This window comes from Primulina eburnea, chromosome 1 (assembly GCF_022965805.1).
Source record: "Primulina eburnea isolate SZY01 chromosome 1, ASM2296580v1, whole genome shotgun sequence".
NCBI classification, from domain to species: Eukaryota; Viridiplantae; Streptophyta; class Magnoliopsida; order Lamiales; family Gesneriaceae; genus Primulina; species Primulina eburnea.
The window spans coordinates 58176943-58191470 of NC_133101.1; the positions used below are offsets into that span (position 1 = coordinate 58176943).

General features: G+C 39.9%; 1 protein-coding gene across 1 annotated transcript; it reads left to right on the top strand.

The window, feature by feature from the left end:
- The first annotated feature begins 9991 nt into the window (after positions 1 to 9991).
- On the top strand, positions 9992 to 10474 carry LOC140808922 (uncharacterized). Its single transcript, XM_073166284.1, has 2 exons — positions 9992 to 10277; positions 10341 to 10474. The coding sequence occupies exons 1-2, from the start codon at positions 9992 to 9994 to the stop codon at positions 10472 to 10474; spliced, it is 420 nt and encodes a 139-aa protein (XP_073022385.1).
- Positions 10475 to 14528: the final 4054 nt, after the last annotated feature.

Below are 14528 nucleotides of genomic sequence, written 5' to 3' on the forward strand. Positions count from 1 at the left end.
TGAGTCTTTTGAGTCCACACGAAATCATACTCCAGAAAGGCAAAAATACTAAGGATATTATCAAAAGGAAAGTAATTGATAAGGAAAATATATCAAGGAAAAAATCAAGGAATAAAATTCCTTTCAATCTCCCCCTTTTTTGCCTTTCTGGACAAAACCAGTAAAAATGGTAACTCCCCCTGGATTAGTCAACCAGTTGTTGACTCCCCCTGAAAAACAAACCTAGTAAAATTTGCAAGTTAGATGTTGTAGGTTAGATGTTGCAACACTCAGATTATAACATCGATTAGTTCAATATCAAGGGGGAACTAAGAACATAACAGAAGCAGTTACGGCACACCAATGTCAGAATTTTATGAACTATAACCACAAAAGCATCAGTTAGTTTCCTTCACTCCTGTCCGCGTCATCAGCAGTGTCTACTCCCCCTTTTTGTCTAGAATGGAGACTTGCCGCGAGCAGAAGCTCATAATCAGCCACTTGATTTTCATAATGCTCGATGGTCGCCCTAGCATTATCAATCTGTTGTCGACCATAGGCGATTTGAGCACGAATGTAGGAGAGGGACAGTGTAACATAGCCAGCAGGAGGTGTCGGGGGCAGACTCGAAATGTCAGGCAGAGGGTCAGATGTTGTTTCACCAGTGTGGCCAACATCTGCAGCAACACTCGAACCCATCCAAGGCAGATCGACTTTTCTGTTGCCTTTGAAGTAAGCTGGGGAAATCTTCAGGGAATCACCAACAGGGCAGAGCTCTTCATCAATATCCGGAATGAATCCTTGAGTTTCCAGGATGCCATAGATGAGCGAAGGGTAAGGAAGCTTGGTTTTCTTGAAATCCCCTTGAGCGTATTGCACTGTATTCTGAAAAACCAGCTTCCCAAAGTTAAAGGCACGCCCGGTTCCAATAGCGAATAGCATGATGGCCTGTGAGCGAGTCACGCTGGTTGTGTTGCTTGATGGAGTCCAGTTCCAAATAGAAGTTTTATGTAGAACAGAAAAGAAGGAGGTGAGATTTGCAGCACTCAATTTCTTGGGATGATCAGGGAAAATTTTGACCACACCTCCAGTAAGCAAAGTGGTAACATCATGAATATCCAAGTCCTCTTCAGCCTCTTCAACATCTGGGGTGTCATAAAATGCATTGATCACGGCTGGTGAGAAATTGTAAATACGATCCCGAACGAACACTCTGCCGTATTTCACCGAGTCTTCATCGGCCACACTCCTCAAAAGATTGCAATAGAACTCCAATACCACTCTGCGACAGTAGGGCATGACTGCAGTGACAGTTGAGAGCAGCCTTCGGCTCTTCAAAAATTCAATCAGATTATGCTTTCCATACGCATCAAAGTCAATGTTTTTCTCTTCAATCAACTCTCGATGAATAAATATGGGCCACAGTGCCAAGGCCTCTTCTGAGTAAAACTTCGGAGAGAAAGACTTACTGAGATCATAATCAGCAGAGTCAGTGTTGTGGGAGGTGTTGTCAACATCCTCCTCAACACCGGGTGCATCAGCAGCTGCATTCTCAGAGGACTCGTTAGCTTCAGAGTCAGTGTCCTCAGACGCATCATCACCTTGTTCCTCTGACTCAAAATCAGACACAGACGAAGAGGAGGAGGAGTCAGAAGCGCCAGGCCGGTTTTGTTCAAACTCCTTCTTCATTTCTGAATCAGGTTCTTCCTCCCGAGCCATTTGTCTCTTGGCCGCTTTATCTTCTTTAAGCTGAGCAAGAAACTCGGCCAGTGATTGCTCATCGTCTTCAGGCTCATCAGGAACCCTTTCTTCAGAAGCATCTTGACTGTCCATTACTGGGTGATGTTGTTGAACACCAGAAGACGAGCCACTTTCCTTCGCAGCAGTAGTTGGTTTAGGGCGAGCCACCAGCTCAAAATCCTTATCATTGGAGTCGTCTCCAGATGAGAAATCAGGGTCCAGAATAAAAGGGACGGTGGATGCCCTTGGTTTCTTTGTAGGAACAAAGTCAGGGTCAAACCCTGCTTGTCTCTTTGACGTGCGACGCATAGGGACATGGGGGAAAGCTCTCTTCACAGCCTCAAAATCTGGTGGATTTTCAATGTCGATTGCATTCCCGGGTGCACCAGGAGCAATAGTTTCCAGTGGCACTGGTTCTTCTGGTACACTGACCATTGCCATCCCCTCCACATTGGTTTCGGCTGAGGGTGTTGAGTCAGGTGATTTTTCCCCCAAACTCGCAGCCATTTCATTTCTGATATCGTGACGATCGAAGCCAGCCATCTGTAGAATAAAGAACACAAGAAATAGTGTGGAGCGAAGGGTCACAAGAAAATTCGAAGACAGAGATAACTTTTCGCAACAAATGAGTAATGAGAGCAGGACAAAATTATATACTGTGCGAGAAAATAACAGACGATAAAGTTGTTGCATCATCCATTCCTGAGTATTTAAGCATATGATAAAGTTGTTGCATCATCCATTCCTGAGTATTTAAGCATATCCCTCCAACGGTAACATTCTCTCAACCCGTAACCGCGGCTTCTTTCCAAATCAGAATTTACGCTCATCCAACGGTAACTTTCCGAGCCAGTGTAATCATTAAAAAAAATCAGGCAGAATGAAACGCCACATCGAATTACCCCACTAACCGTTAGATAACAATTTATTTCGAGATTGGGTTGGTTGGGGTTTTTCTTCGTCTTTCATTTGTCAAGAACTGATAGTCCACTGGACATGATAAATTTACATATCAGCAATATGAATAACTTAAAATTTATGCCTAAAATGTGAAAAAAAAATTGAGATATACATGCAAGTGACCAAACTGTGATCAGCCTGTACTTGGGTGTTGGCAGCACCTCTTGGCAACACTCACTCGTGAGACTAAAACTTTCTTCAACCCTTTTAATTTAGACATGGTAGCTCTCACTCCAGAGGAACGGTCTTCATAGGACTCCTCTAGGTAGCTTTTTCCATCTGTATTTTGACTTAGAAGTGGTAGCTCCCACACTAGAAGAACGGTCTTCATGGGACTCTTCTAGGTAGCTTTTTCCATTTTCTTCCAAACAATTTTTTTGTTCAAATATTCTCCTCTTTTCTATTTTTCACCTTATTGCTCAACAGTTTTTCAAGTCATTATCTGCATAGGATAAAATCATGTGGAACACACACATCCGCAACAGCTTTATGACTTATATTGAGCACACTCCACACCTTAAAGGATTTTGTTAGAAAGTTTGATTCTCAACTGAGAGCACACCATTCAGTAACCGACACTTTGTACAGACTTCACACAAAACTGAATGAATGAAATATGCCTAGCATCCTAAAAGTAAAATGCACATGCATGCTGGGTGTTGTCCATAGGTGTTGTAACACCCAGGACAACATCTGTGAGTGATCATTGTGCACACAGGCTGAGAGACTTCCTTAGATTGGAGAATCTCTCAAAATCCAATGGTTTTGTAAAGATATCAGCCAGTTGGTTCTCAGTTCCAACAAATTCCATTCGAATCATACCCTTCTCAACCAAATCTCGAATAAAATGATGTCTAATGTCAATGTGTTTTGTTCGAGAGTGTTGCACTGGATTTTTTGAAATGTTAATTGCACTCGAATTATCACAATATACAATTAAGGTGTCACTGTTGAATCCATAATCTTTAATCATTTGATTCATCCACAACAGTTGCGAACAACAGCTAGCAGCTGCAACATATTCGGATTCAGCAGTGGACAAAGACACACAATTTTGCTTTCTGCTATACCATGACACCAAGTTGTTGCCAAGATAAAAACACCCACCCGTGGTACTTTTCCTATCATCTAAATTTCCAGCCTAGTCAGCATCACTAAAGCCCACTAAATTGGTGTTTGTTTCTTTGGTGTACCATAAACCTAAGTCAACTGTTCCAGATATATATCGCAAAATTCTTTTGACAGCCTTTAGATGAGTGACTTTAGGATCTGCCTGGTACCTAGCACACAAACATACACTAAACATGATGTCGGGACGACTAGCACTTAAGTAAAGAAGACTGCCTATGATGCTGCGATACTGAGTGTTGTCAACACCTGCAGCAATATCGTCTTTGGACAATTTTTCAGTCGACCCCATTGGAGTTTTCATGTGCTTAGTGTTTTCGGCAGAGAATTTCTTTAACAAGTTTTTAGCATACTTGGATTGACATAGAAAGATACCATCGTGCATTTGTTTGATTTGCAATCCAAGAAAGAAGCTTAATTCTCCTACCATGCTCATTTCAAATGTGGTAGACATGCACTCAACAAAATCATCAACATGCTTTTGAGAAGAAGCACCAAATATGATGTCATCCACATAAACTTGACACACAAGTATATCATGCTTAGACTTTTTAATAAATAGAGTTTTATCAACTTCACCTCGTTTGAAGCCTAAGTCAAGCAGAAATTCAGTAAGCTTGCCATACCATGCTCGTGGAGCTTGTTTAAGCCCGTACAATGCCTTCTTCAACTTGTAGACATGGTTAGGGTGGTGTGGATCTTCAAATCCTTTCGGTTGGCTCACATAGGCTTCTTCTTTCAAGATGCCATTCAAAAAGGCACTTTTCACATCCATTTGATACAATTTTATGTCCATGTGACACGCAATAGCAAGCAAAAGTCTAACCGATTTAATCCGAGCAACATGGGCAAACGTTTCATCAAAATCAATTCCTTCGATTTGAGTATACCCTTGAGCAACTAGCCTTGCTTTGTTTCTCACAACAATTCCAGATTCATCAGTTTTGTTTTTAAAAATCCATTTGGTTCCAATAACATTCACATTATTAGGTCTGGGAACCAAATCCCACACATCATTCCTAACAAATTGTTCAAGTTCCTCATGCATCGCATCAACCCAAAATTCATCTTTTAAGGCTTCACTTATATTTTTGGGTTCAACGAGTGAAACAAAACAGGAGTGACTTACTTGAGAGTACACGGAAGTCATGCATACTAGTCCCATCATTTTCCGATAGTCTACCTTCTCCTTTCTTCTAGTTTGCATTCCTTCAAATGTTTCTCCAATGATCTGAGATGATGGATGATTTTTCTGAATCTTGCTCGGAATGTCAATCCCATCATTGGTTACACCATCATCATTTTCAGTATTCTCTTCTGGTTCAACATTTGATTCTGCCAATGCAGGTGTTGTCTCAGGTGTCACAACACCGGGTCCAACATCTGTGTTAGGCAGTGTCTCACTTGTATTCAGGAGCCCATCAACTTCATCCTCAATTGTTTTTCCTGTTAGATCTGCAAGATCATCAAACACAACGTTAATAGATTCCATAGTCGTTCTTGTTCTCAGATTATACATGCGATATGCACGACTATTGGATGAATAACCAAGAAATAAACATTTGTCACTTTTAGAGTCAAATTTTGCAAGATGGTCTCGATCATTCAAAACATAACATACACACCCAAAGACATGAAAATACTTGAGGTTCGGCCTCTTTCCCATGATGATTTCATAGGATGTCATAGTAGAACCACTCCTTAAGTACACACGATTTGAAATATGACATGCTGTGTTCAAGGCCTCGGCCCAAAATCTCTTTGAAATATTCTTTGAGCTTAACATGACCCTAGCCATTTCTTGCAGTGTTCTATTCTTTCTTTCGGCTATTCCATTCTGTTGAGGAGTTTTAGGGGCCGAAAATTCATGAGTTATCCCTCTCTTATCACAAAATGATACAAAGTGTGAGTTTTCAAATTCTTTACCATGATCGGTCCTTATCTTACCAACCCTCAGATTATGTAGATTAGTAATCTTAGCATGTAGTTTCTTGAAAGCATCAAATGTATCGGATTTTTCTCTAAGAAATCTTACCCAAGTAAAGCGAGAGAAATCATCTACACAAACACATGAATACTTCTTACCTCCAAGACTTTCCACTTCCATTGGACCCATAAGATCCATGTGCAAGAGTTCAAGACACCGTGTTGTCCCAAAGTGTTGCAACACTTGGTGGGGAACACGTGTTTGCTTACCTTTTTGACATGCACCACAAACATACGGAATTCCAGAGGATAGATTAGGCATACCTCTCACAGCATCGTACTTACCAAGATTCTTTAATGTCTTGAAATTTGCATGTCCTAATTTTTGATGCCACATGTTTAATTCGCTCACCTTTGAATGATTGCTCACTATGTCTTCTCCAAGTTGATAGCAATTATCAGCAGACCTAGTACCTGTCAAAATGCGAGTATTAGTCTTATCAAACACTTCACAATTGTCTTTATCAAACTTAACATGCAAACCGTCGTCACAAAGTTGACTTATGCTTATTAAGTTTGAGTTAAGCCCTTCAACATAGAGCACATTGTGTAGATTAGGCAATCCATCAACATTCAAGGTTCCTTTCCCAGCAATTCTTCCTTTAGCACCACCACCATACGTCACATGACCACTCCTAAGCTCAACAAAGTCAATCAGATGGTCTTTAGAACCTGTCATGTGGCGCGAGCAGCCACTGTCAAATTACCATATTCCTGCAATGTTAGTCTTTAATGAAGTATAAATAACAGAACATTGAATCTGTGCCTTTGGTACCCAAACCCTTTTTACCATCGGTTTTTTGTTGGCAGTGTTGCGCCGGGTGTTGTACAACACCCGTGACGACACCTGTTCAGATTCCCATCTCTTGTAATCCTCTCTCAGTTTAAAACAGTAGGGTTTGATGTGTCCAGGTCTGAAACAGTAGTGGCAGATAAAGTGGCGTTTTCTAGATTTAGACTTCTTGATAGACATTCGCACTTTTGATGGAGCACTCTTTTCAGTATGTGTGGTATTGGGGGTTTCAACACTTCCTTTCACAAAAACAGTTGGTTTTTCCTTTGCATTGGAAGATTCTCCAGTTTCGAACAGACTATTCGAATAACCAAGTCCAGCCTTATCATTCTGTCCAATCATCAAAAGTGAGTCAAGTTTGGATGAACTTGAATTCATCTTGGCAAGTACCTGAGTTGCTTCTCTAAGTTCTTCCTTGACTTTGCATAATTCCAGATCTTTCTTGCTCAAGATTACTTCAAGTCGTGATATTTGTGACTTCAGCTCAACGTTCTCTTTGGAGAGAATTGCATTTCCTTTTGTTCTTTTGATCCAGTCTTCATACAGTTCTTCGTACATTGACTGCACACTTTCTAGGGTGACTTCATCGTCATCAACCTCTTGTGTTTCGGACTGACTTGACTCCCCAAGGACTGTCGAATTAAGACATACAGAATTCGAAGCGGTGTTGCGACCAGGTATTGCAACACCTGTGGCAACACCCAAAGGATTGATTTGCATTGAGCGTTTCTCCTTGATCACAGTAGATAATGATGTGTGATTTTCAGATTCATTTGATCCTTGATCATCTTCAGATTCTTCATCACTCAGGGTGATAGTCATGCCTTTGTTTTTCTTAAGACGATTGGCACACTCATTGGCATAGTGTCCATATCCCGAACACTCTCTACATTGCACTGAGTCCAGGTTCCTGACATTAGATTGACTTTGCACTTCGGTTTTTGGTCGAACCTGTCCTTTCATAGGAGTAAATTTTTGAGCTTTTGTAAAAGTGGTGTTATTGGGCAGCTCAGATTTTTGCCCAATTCTCTTCTTTTCTCTCATAGTTTTCAAGTAATCACCAAATTTTTTAGTAAACAGAGAGATCGATTCTTCACCTAAATCAGACTTATCCACTTCTTTAGATAGTTGAAGAATTTCATCATATGATTCGGTTGAGGCTTCAAGGGCTATTGTCTTCCCTTTATCCTTTTTCTGCAGATCAAGATTCATTTCAAAAGTTCTTAGGGAACTCATGAGTTCATCCAGGTTGATGTTTGAAGTGTCTTTAGATTCCTCAATGGCGCAAACTTTGACATTGAATCTCTCAGGAAGAGATCTCAGAACCTTGTTTACCAATCTTTCGTTTGGTATGGGATCTCCTAGGCCATGTGATTCATTTGAGAGTTGTCTCAACCGGTAGTCATACTCAAGGATGGACTCCTTGTCCTCCATTCTCAAACTTTCGAACTTTGATGTCACCATTCTTAGCCTAGTTTTTCGCACACTTGCAGATCCTTCACAGTGTTTCTGGAGTATCTCCCAAGCATCTTTGGCGCATACACTGGTGGTGATTAAATTAAACATCCTTGTGTCAACAGATGAAAATATCGCATTGAGAGCCTTGGAATTGTAGTTTGAAGATTGCACTTCATCGACAGTCCATGCACTTTCAGGTTTGAGCCGTGTGTCTCCATCAGCATCCTCGAGTTTCGGTGGACTCCAACCATCAAGTACACGTTGCCAAGCTCTTTCATCAATGGATTTAATAAAAACCCTCATCTTAACTTTCCACAGTGCATAGTTTGATCCATCCAACACGGGAGGCCTAAAAACAGTATTTGTTGATCCTTCCATAATTCCTTTTCACTCTGAAAACAAAACAAAACAGAATCTCACTTAGTAACGTCAAGTGGAGGCTCTGATACCAATTGAAAGTTGAGTTTCCACAGTGTGAACGTGACGAGGGTGAATGTTGTGTGTATCAGAATGTAGGTGTTGTTCGTAGGTGTTGTAACACCCACGACAACATGCAGCGGAAATTATACTTTTAACACACTAACATGTAACTGGAACAATAGTAATACGAGAGACGAGTCAGATAATTATGCACAAGTATAAAATACTTGTGCGGTGCCTTAGGGCCAAAGCATTCACTAGAAAAACTTGTAAGTTTACAAAAACCAATACTAGTGAAAGAATAAAACAACTCCCTCAAGAAGGTGAGTAACAAATTGCATCCTAAACCTCTAACAAACCGTATAATCAAAACAATATGGGATGCATCAACTGAGAAGTGAAAAATCTTCAAAACTCAACACTCTAATCAAAACAGTGATTAGGTGTTGTCTTCATATGTTGTCAGCACTTCACAGCAACAAGCTTTCAACGACACGAGATTTGCTATTCTCGGAAAACGTCTCTGCGTATCAATTCGTCTCTCACTCCAAAAGCACCAGCACCGAGTTCAATATCTTCTCCTCTTATTTATACCCACTTCATCCTTTTTCCTATTAAACATGGAAACCAATTTCATTAGGAAAAAACTCTATTGAAAATAAGGATACTATATCTTATAGATAATATCTTGAGTCTTTTGAGTCCACACGAAATCATACTCCAGAAAGGCAAAAATACTAAGGATATTATCAAAAGGAAAGTAATTGATAAGGAAAATATATCAAGGAAAAAATCAAGGAATAAAATTCCTTTCAGGATGAACCTCATTTATGGAAATTTTGTGCTGATCAAGTTATTAGGAGGTGTGTACCTGAAATTGAACATAAGTCAATCTTGACTTTTTGTCATAATTATGCATGTGGTGGCCATTTTGGACCTAAACGGACTGCTAGGAAAATTTTGGATTGTGGTTTATATTGAGAAACACTTTTTAAGGATGCCTATTTGTTTTGTAAAAACTGTGAACAATGTCAAAGAACGAGATCTTTGTCCCATAGAAATGAAATGCCCCAAAACCCAATTCTTGTATGTGATATTTTTTTATATTTGGGGCATGGATTTCATGGGACCATTCCTTTCATCAGGAGGTTATCTTTACATTTTGTTGGCAGTTGATTATGTCTCGAAGTGGGTGGAAGCGAAACCCACTAGGACTAACGATTCCAAGGTTGTTGCATGTTTTATCAAATCTAACATTTTCAGCATGTTTGGTATCCCAAGGGCGCTAATCAGTGATCAAGGAACCCATTTTGTAATCGAACAATTGAAGCTTTGTTGGAAAAATATGGGGTGCATCATAGAGTTGCCACAGCCTATCATCCACAAACAAATGGACAAGCCGAAGTTTCTAATCGAGAGATCAAGTCTATCCTATCAAAAAAAGTCAATCCGGGAAGGAAAGATTGGAGTCTCCGTTTAGATGATGGACTTTGGGCTTATCGGACTGCATATAAAACACCAATAGGGATGTCTCCCTACAGGTTAGTTTTTAGGAAATCATGTCATTTGCCTGTGGAGATTGAACATAGGGCATATTGGGCAGTTAAAAACTGCAATATGAACGTGGAAGAGGCGAGTGCATCGAGAAAACTGCAACTACAAGAGTTAGAGGAGATAAGATTGGAGGCATATGAGAATTCGAGAATCTACAAGGAGAAAACGAAGTTGTTCCATGACAACGCGATTTTGCGAAAGCAATTTAGCGTTGGTCAAAAAGTACTACTGTACAATTATCGGCTAAAACTTATGCCAGGTAAGCTTCGTTCCCAATGGATTGGTCCTTTTGTTGTTACTCATGTGTTCCCTTATGGTGCAGTGGAAATCAAGAGTTTGGATACTGATAAAACATTCAAAGTGAATGGACATCGATTGAAGGTGTTACATAAAGATGGAGACGCGACCCAAGTACTAGAAATCGAATTGGAAATACCCCAATATTCGGAAAGTTGATGGCACGAAGAATGTCGAGCATAACGACATTAAAAAATTGCGCTTTTGGGAGGCAGCCCAATTTTTTAGTTCTTGTTAATTTTTATTCTTTATTTTGTTCCAGTAGAGGTTTTAGCATAAGGCGTGGCCACGCCTTGTTGAAATACCTCTATTGAAATTTTTTTTTAAAAAAAAATTTAATTTTTTCACAGAAGAGGTTTTAGCATAAGGTGTGGCCACGCTCTATCGAAATACCTCTACTGTTGAAATTTCTCCTTTTTTCTCTATTTTTTTGACTTTTTTTAAAAAAAAAAAAATTTAATAATAATCGATAACATAAAATACAATAAAAATTACTAACCTATTTCTTTTGCACTCTCTCACAGCGCCGCGATCATCTCCAAATCTCATCTCGCAGCACCACCTTCCTCTCCCACTCCAGCGCCGCCGCCAACACCGCCGCTCGTCTCTCACTCGGCAAACCACAGCCGAAACAACATCATCTTCAACTCTCAGCGAACAGCGCGGTCACGACCCACCAACCATCACTCGTCTCTCACTCTCCATCTCCAGCGACGTCCAGCATAGAACCAAACAGGTCCACCACCCCACCCGCCTGAAAATCCATCTGCGCCGCGCCACCTTCACCCATCGCACAATAATCTCAGCGCGTCCAAACACAGCCACTCGTCACTCCTGTCTGCAACCCAAACACACTGCCTCGACATTTTTGTTGCAACTCACCACCACCGGTGCAATTCCAGGACAAGCGCTTCCCATCTCGTGCCATCTCTCTCCAGCGCCACTTTCTCCATCGCGCTGCACACACACCGCTCATCATCCAGCACAGCAGCTCGTCTCACACTCTGCAACTCCAGCGACGCCCTGCACAGACACTCACCTTCGCCAACGCATCATTCTGCAACATTCCTCCGTCGACCTCCACCGCCGCTCGCCTGGCAGCCCGCGACCACAGCCACCACAGCAAATTCGCACCGCAACTTCGCTCGGTACATCACTGATCTCCACCGTATCTCCTCCTTCGCACAGCCGCCACGCAAATTTCGGTGATATCTCTCCAACCCCTCTCTTATTTCGATTATATGTGTTTACATGGTGTTTTGTTAACTAATTCTTTTCACTCGCAATTGGATATGTTCTGTGCGCCAATTATTACTGGGCTTAACTTGTGATTGTGTCTGTATTTATTGTTGGTTGTTGGATAATTGTGTGAAGTGTACAATTGGTTAATAGAATGCAACGGGATTCTCAAGCATCGAATAACAAAGTCGGCACCCCAAGTTCTTCGTCGGGACGGAAAAGGGCTAGAATGGGAAAGGGGATGAATTCGTTACCACCGTCTGAAACAGATTTGAATGGTCATTTGACCTTCACAAAAAGGTGGAAAAGGATAAATATAAGGCGTTGTGTACCAAAAAAATCATCCCATGCAAGCATATTCACCACCCCACCATGGAATTATTGAATATTAAAACTGGTGTGCTTAATTTGATTAGTAACATTGGGTGGGAAGCATATTTTTCTGTCTTATATCTTGCTTATATAGAACTTGTGCGTGAGTTTTATGCCACTTTTGAATTGATCAAACCTCATAATTTCACACTCTCCAGTCTAGGAGTAGTTCGTTTTAGGTTAATGGGACGCACTTTCAGATTTTCAATCACTGAATTTAACATTGCCTTTGGTTTTATTGAAAATGATTTTGCACAAACTGATGAATATTTGAATAGTGCGTGTGATTTTCATGAGCAATTTAATCCCATTGCCCTTTATCGAGCTATGTCCACACAGCACGACTACGACCCGAGTAAATCCAAGGATTATTACTTGCACAACCCAGAGTGGAAATACATTCACCGTTTCCTTGCGTTTACTTTTTCGGGTCGAAAAGATTCTGCGGGTGTGTTTGTAAGAATATGATTTATTATTATTATTAATTATTAGTATTAGTATTATATTTATTGTCCATTATGGAGTTCAAAACATTGATAAACATGAGCTCAAAATATTGAAAAGCATGAGCTCAACATGAAACAAGTCAAACATTGAAAAACAAGAGTCCAAAACATTTAAAAAACAATTGTGCCCAAATTCTTGACTAAAATAATTAAAATATTTTAAAGCATGCATTAAATTATAAGAATTATTCTACAATCTTACCTATAAATAAATGTGTTGAGAATGAGGGAAGACACACCATAAACCTCTCAAACTAGAGCATGAATGAAGCTTGAACACCATCAACCTTTTCTTGAGTGAGATTTTCGAGCTAGAAATTCTGTTCATTTTCGAGAGAAACTTCCAGTCCAACGGTTTATTCAAATCTAATCTCCACCGTTCATATTACACTTTTATATGCTTTAAACATCATATCAACATTTCAGCCTCATCCATACGGTCAAATTTTGTGAAACCCTTCGGCAAGAAAACTGCTCGGATTCCAAACGAGTTTAGCTAATTTACGGATTTTTGGACGATAAATTCCAGCTTGTTTCTTACGTAATTTTGGAACACCTTTCTGTAAGTGGGCTTATGTTTTAAAGTATTTAAGTATGTTTTCGAAAATTCGATCGACATGATATATTCCTTCGATTTGATATATGAATATTTTGTTTCGATAAATTGTTAGGCATGTTTAAATCAATTTCAATTGCATGTTCCTTTCGTTTCAAAAATTATGTTGTCTTAGTTTCATGTTATATTCTAATATATGTTCTTAAACACCAATTGGTGTATTTTAAGAATTTTGGTTATAGGCACTGTTATGATTCAAGTTAGAAATGGTAAAAAGGAAAATTTTCCTAAAACATGATAAGATATGACAAGTTTATGGCCCTGATGCGGTGGGTAATAATAACCGATATATGGCCTCACCCCTTAGAGGAATTACATATAGGGGACTGATCAGTAACACCATGGATAATAAGATGAAATAACAGTGCAATACGAATAATATATGTTTATATGCATATGCTAAGTTATGTTTGCTCATTGTTAATATCATGTCTTGATTTTGTTATGAATAATTATTGTGACATGAAATTCATTTAATATTTACATAAATATATATAAGTTATGTCGTATCTATCATTTTATTGTTCCGACGTTTGTTGAGACACGGAAAATTTCGAATTGTTAAAGATCTATATATGTATATCCATTGTGTTATTGTGATCGATCGGCCCCCACTTGCTGAGTATTTCACAAAATACTCACCCTTACACCTCTCACTACCAGATAAGAATGAAAAACAAGTTGAAGAAGAAGAGCAAATGCATTTCTGGGGATGGTAACAATGTTTCAGTTGATCAAGACATACTTTGGAATTTGGCTATCTTTTATTTTTACGATGTTCGCTTCCGCACTCGTTTGTTAAATTGATTACGTTGTAAAGACAATGTATGTTTTATGAAAAAGACTGGTTGGGTTGTACACTGTACTACGAGGCGTGTTGATTTACGATTGAATAATTGTAAAACAACGTCGGATGTCAACTCACCCCGGTATCGGGACGTGACAGTGTTAACTAAAGCCGAATTGTTTTTCTTGTGGTGCATGCAAAATAGAATAAGAGTTAATTTGGGTTTTTGGTTGGCTTCTCAATTTGCTGGTTTCGTTGCTCATAAACGCCATTTGATTCTTGGTTCATTGATCACTGCATTAGCTGTCAACCTGAAGTTGATTGATCTTGAAAATAATGACCTTCATGTTGCTTGTCCTGTGCTTCCTCTTGATATGCATTGTTTAGAGACTATGGGATTGATAGAACAAGTGCATGGAGTATTTTCTTTTTGTCCACCAGGTCCAGTGACTGCACGACCCGGCCACCATAATTCTGAATCTGATGGTCCGGATGACCCTTTGGACTCACGTGCGCCCCCACCCACATCTGCTACTCCATCACGAAGGCGTATCGACGTGGAAGTGGATGAGCTCAAGCAACGGTTGACCAGAATGGAACTGAATCAGTTGGCATTTTACAGACACATGGGATTCGAACCACCATTTCCCCCTCCGCACCAATAGATGATATTTCTTTAGGATGCTCAACATT

What these genes read in the sequence shown, in the direction of transcription:
- LOC140808922 (XM_073166284.1), top strand. Translation starts at nt 9,992, where the DNA reads ATGTCTCCCTACAGGTTAGTTTTTAGGAAATCATGTCATTTGCCTGTG. An exon ending in TCGGCTAAAACTTATGCCAG is followed by an intron (nt 10,278 to 10,340) that starts GTAAGCTTCGTT and finishes CTTATGGTGCAG; the next exon opens with TGGAAATCAAGAGTTTGGAT.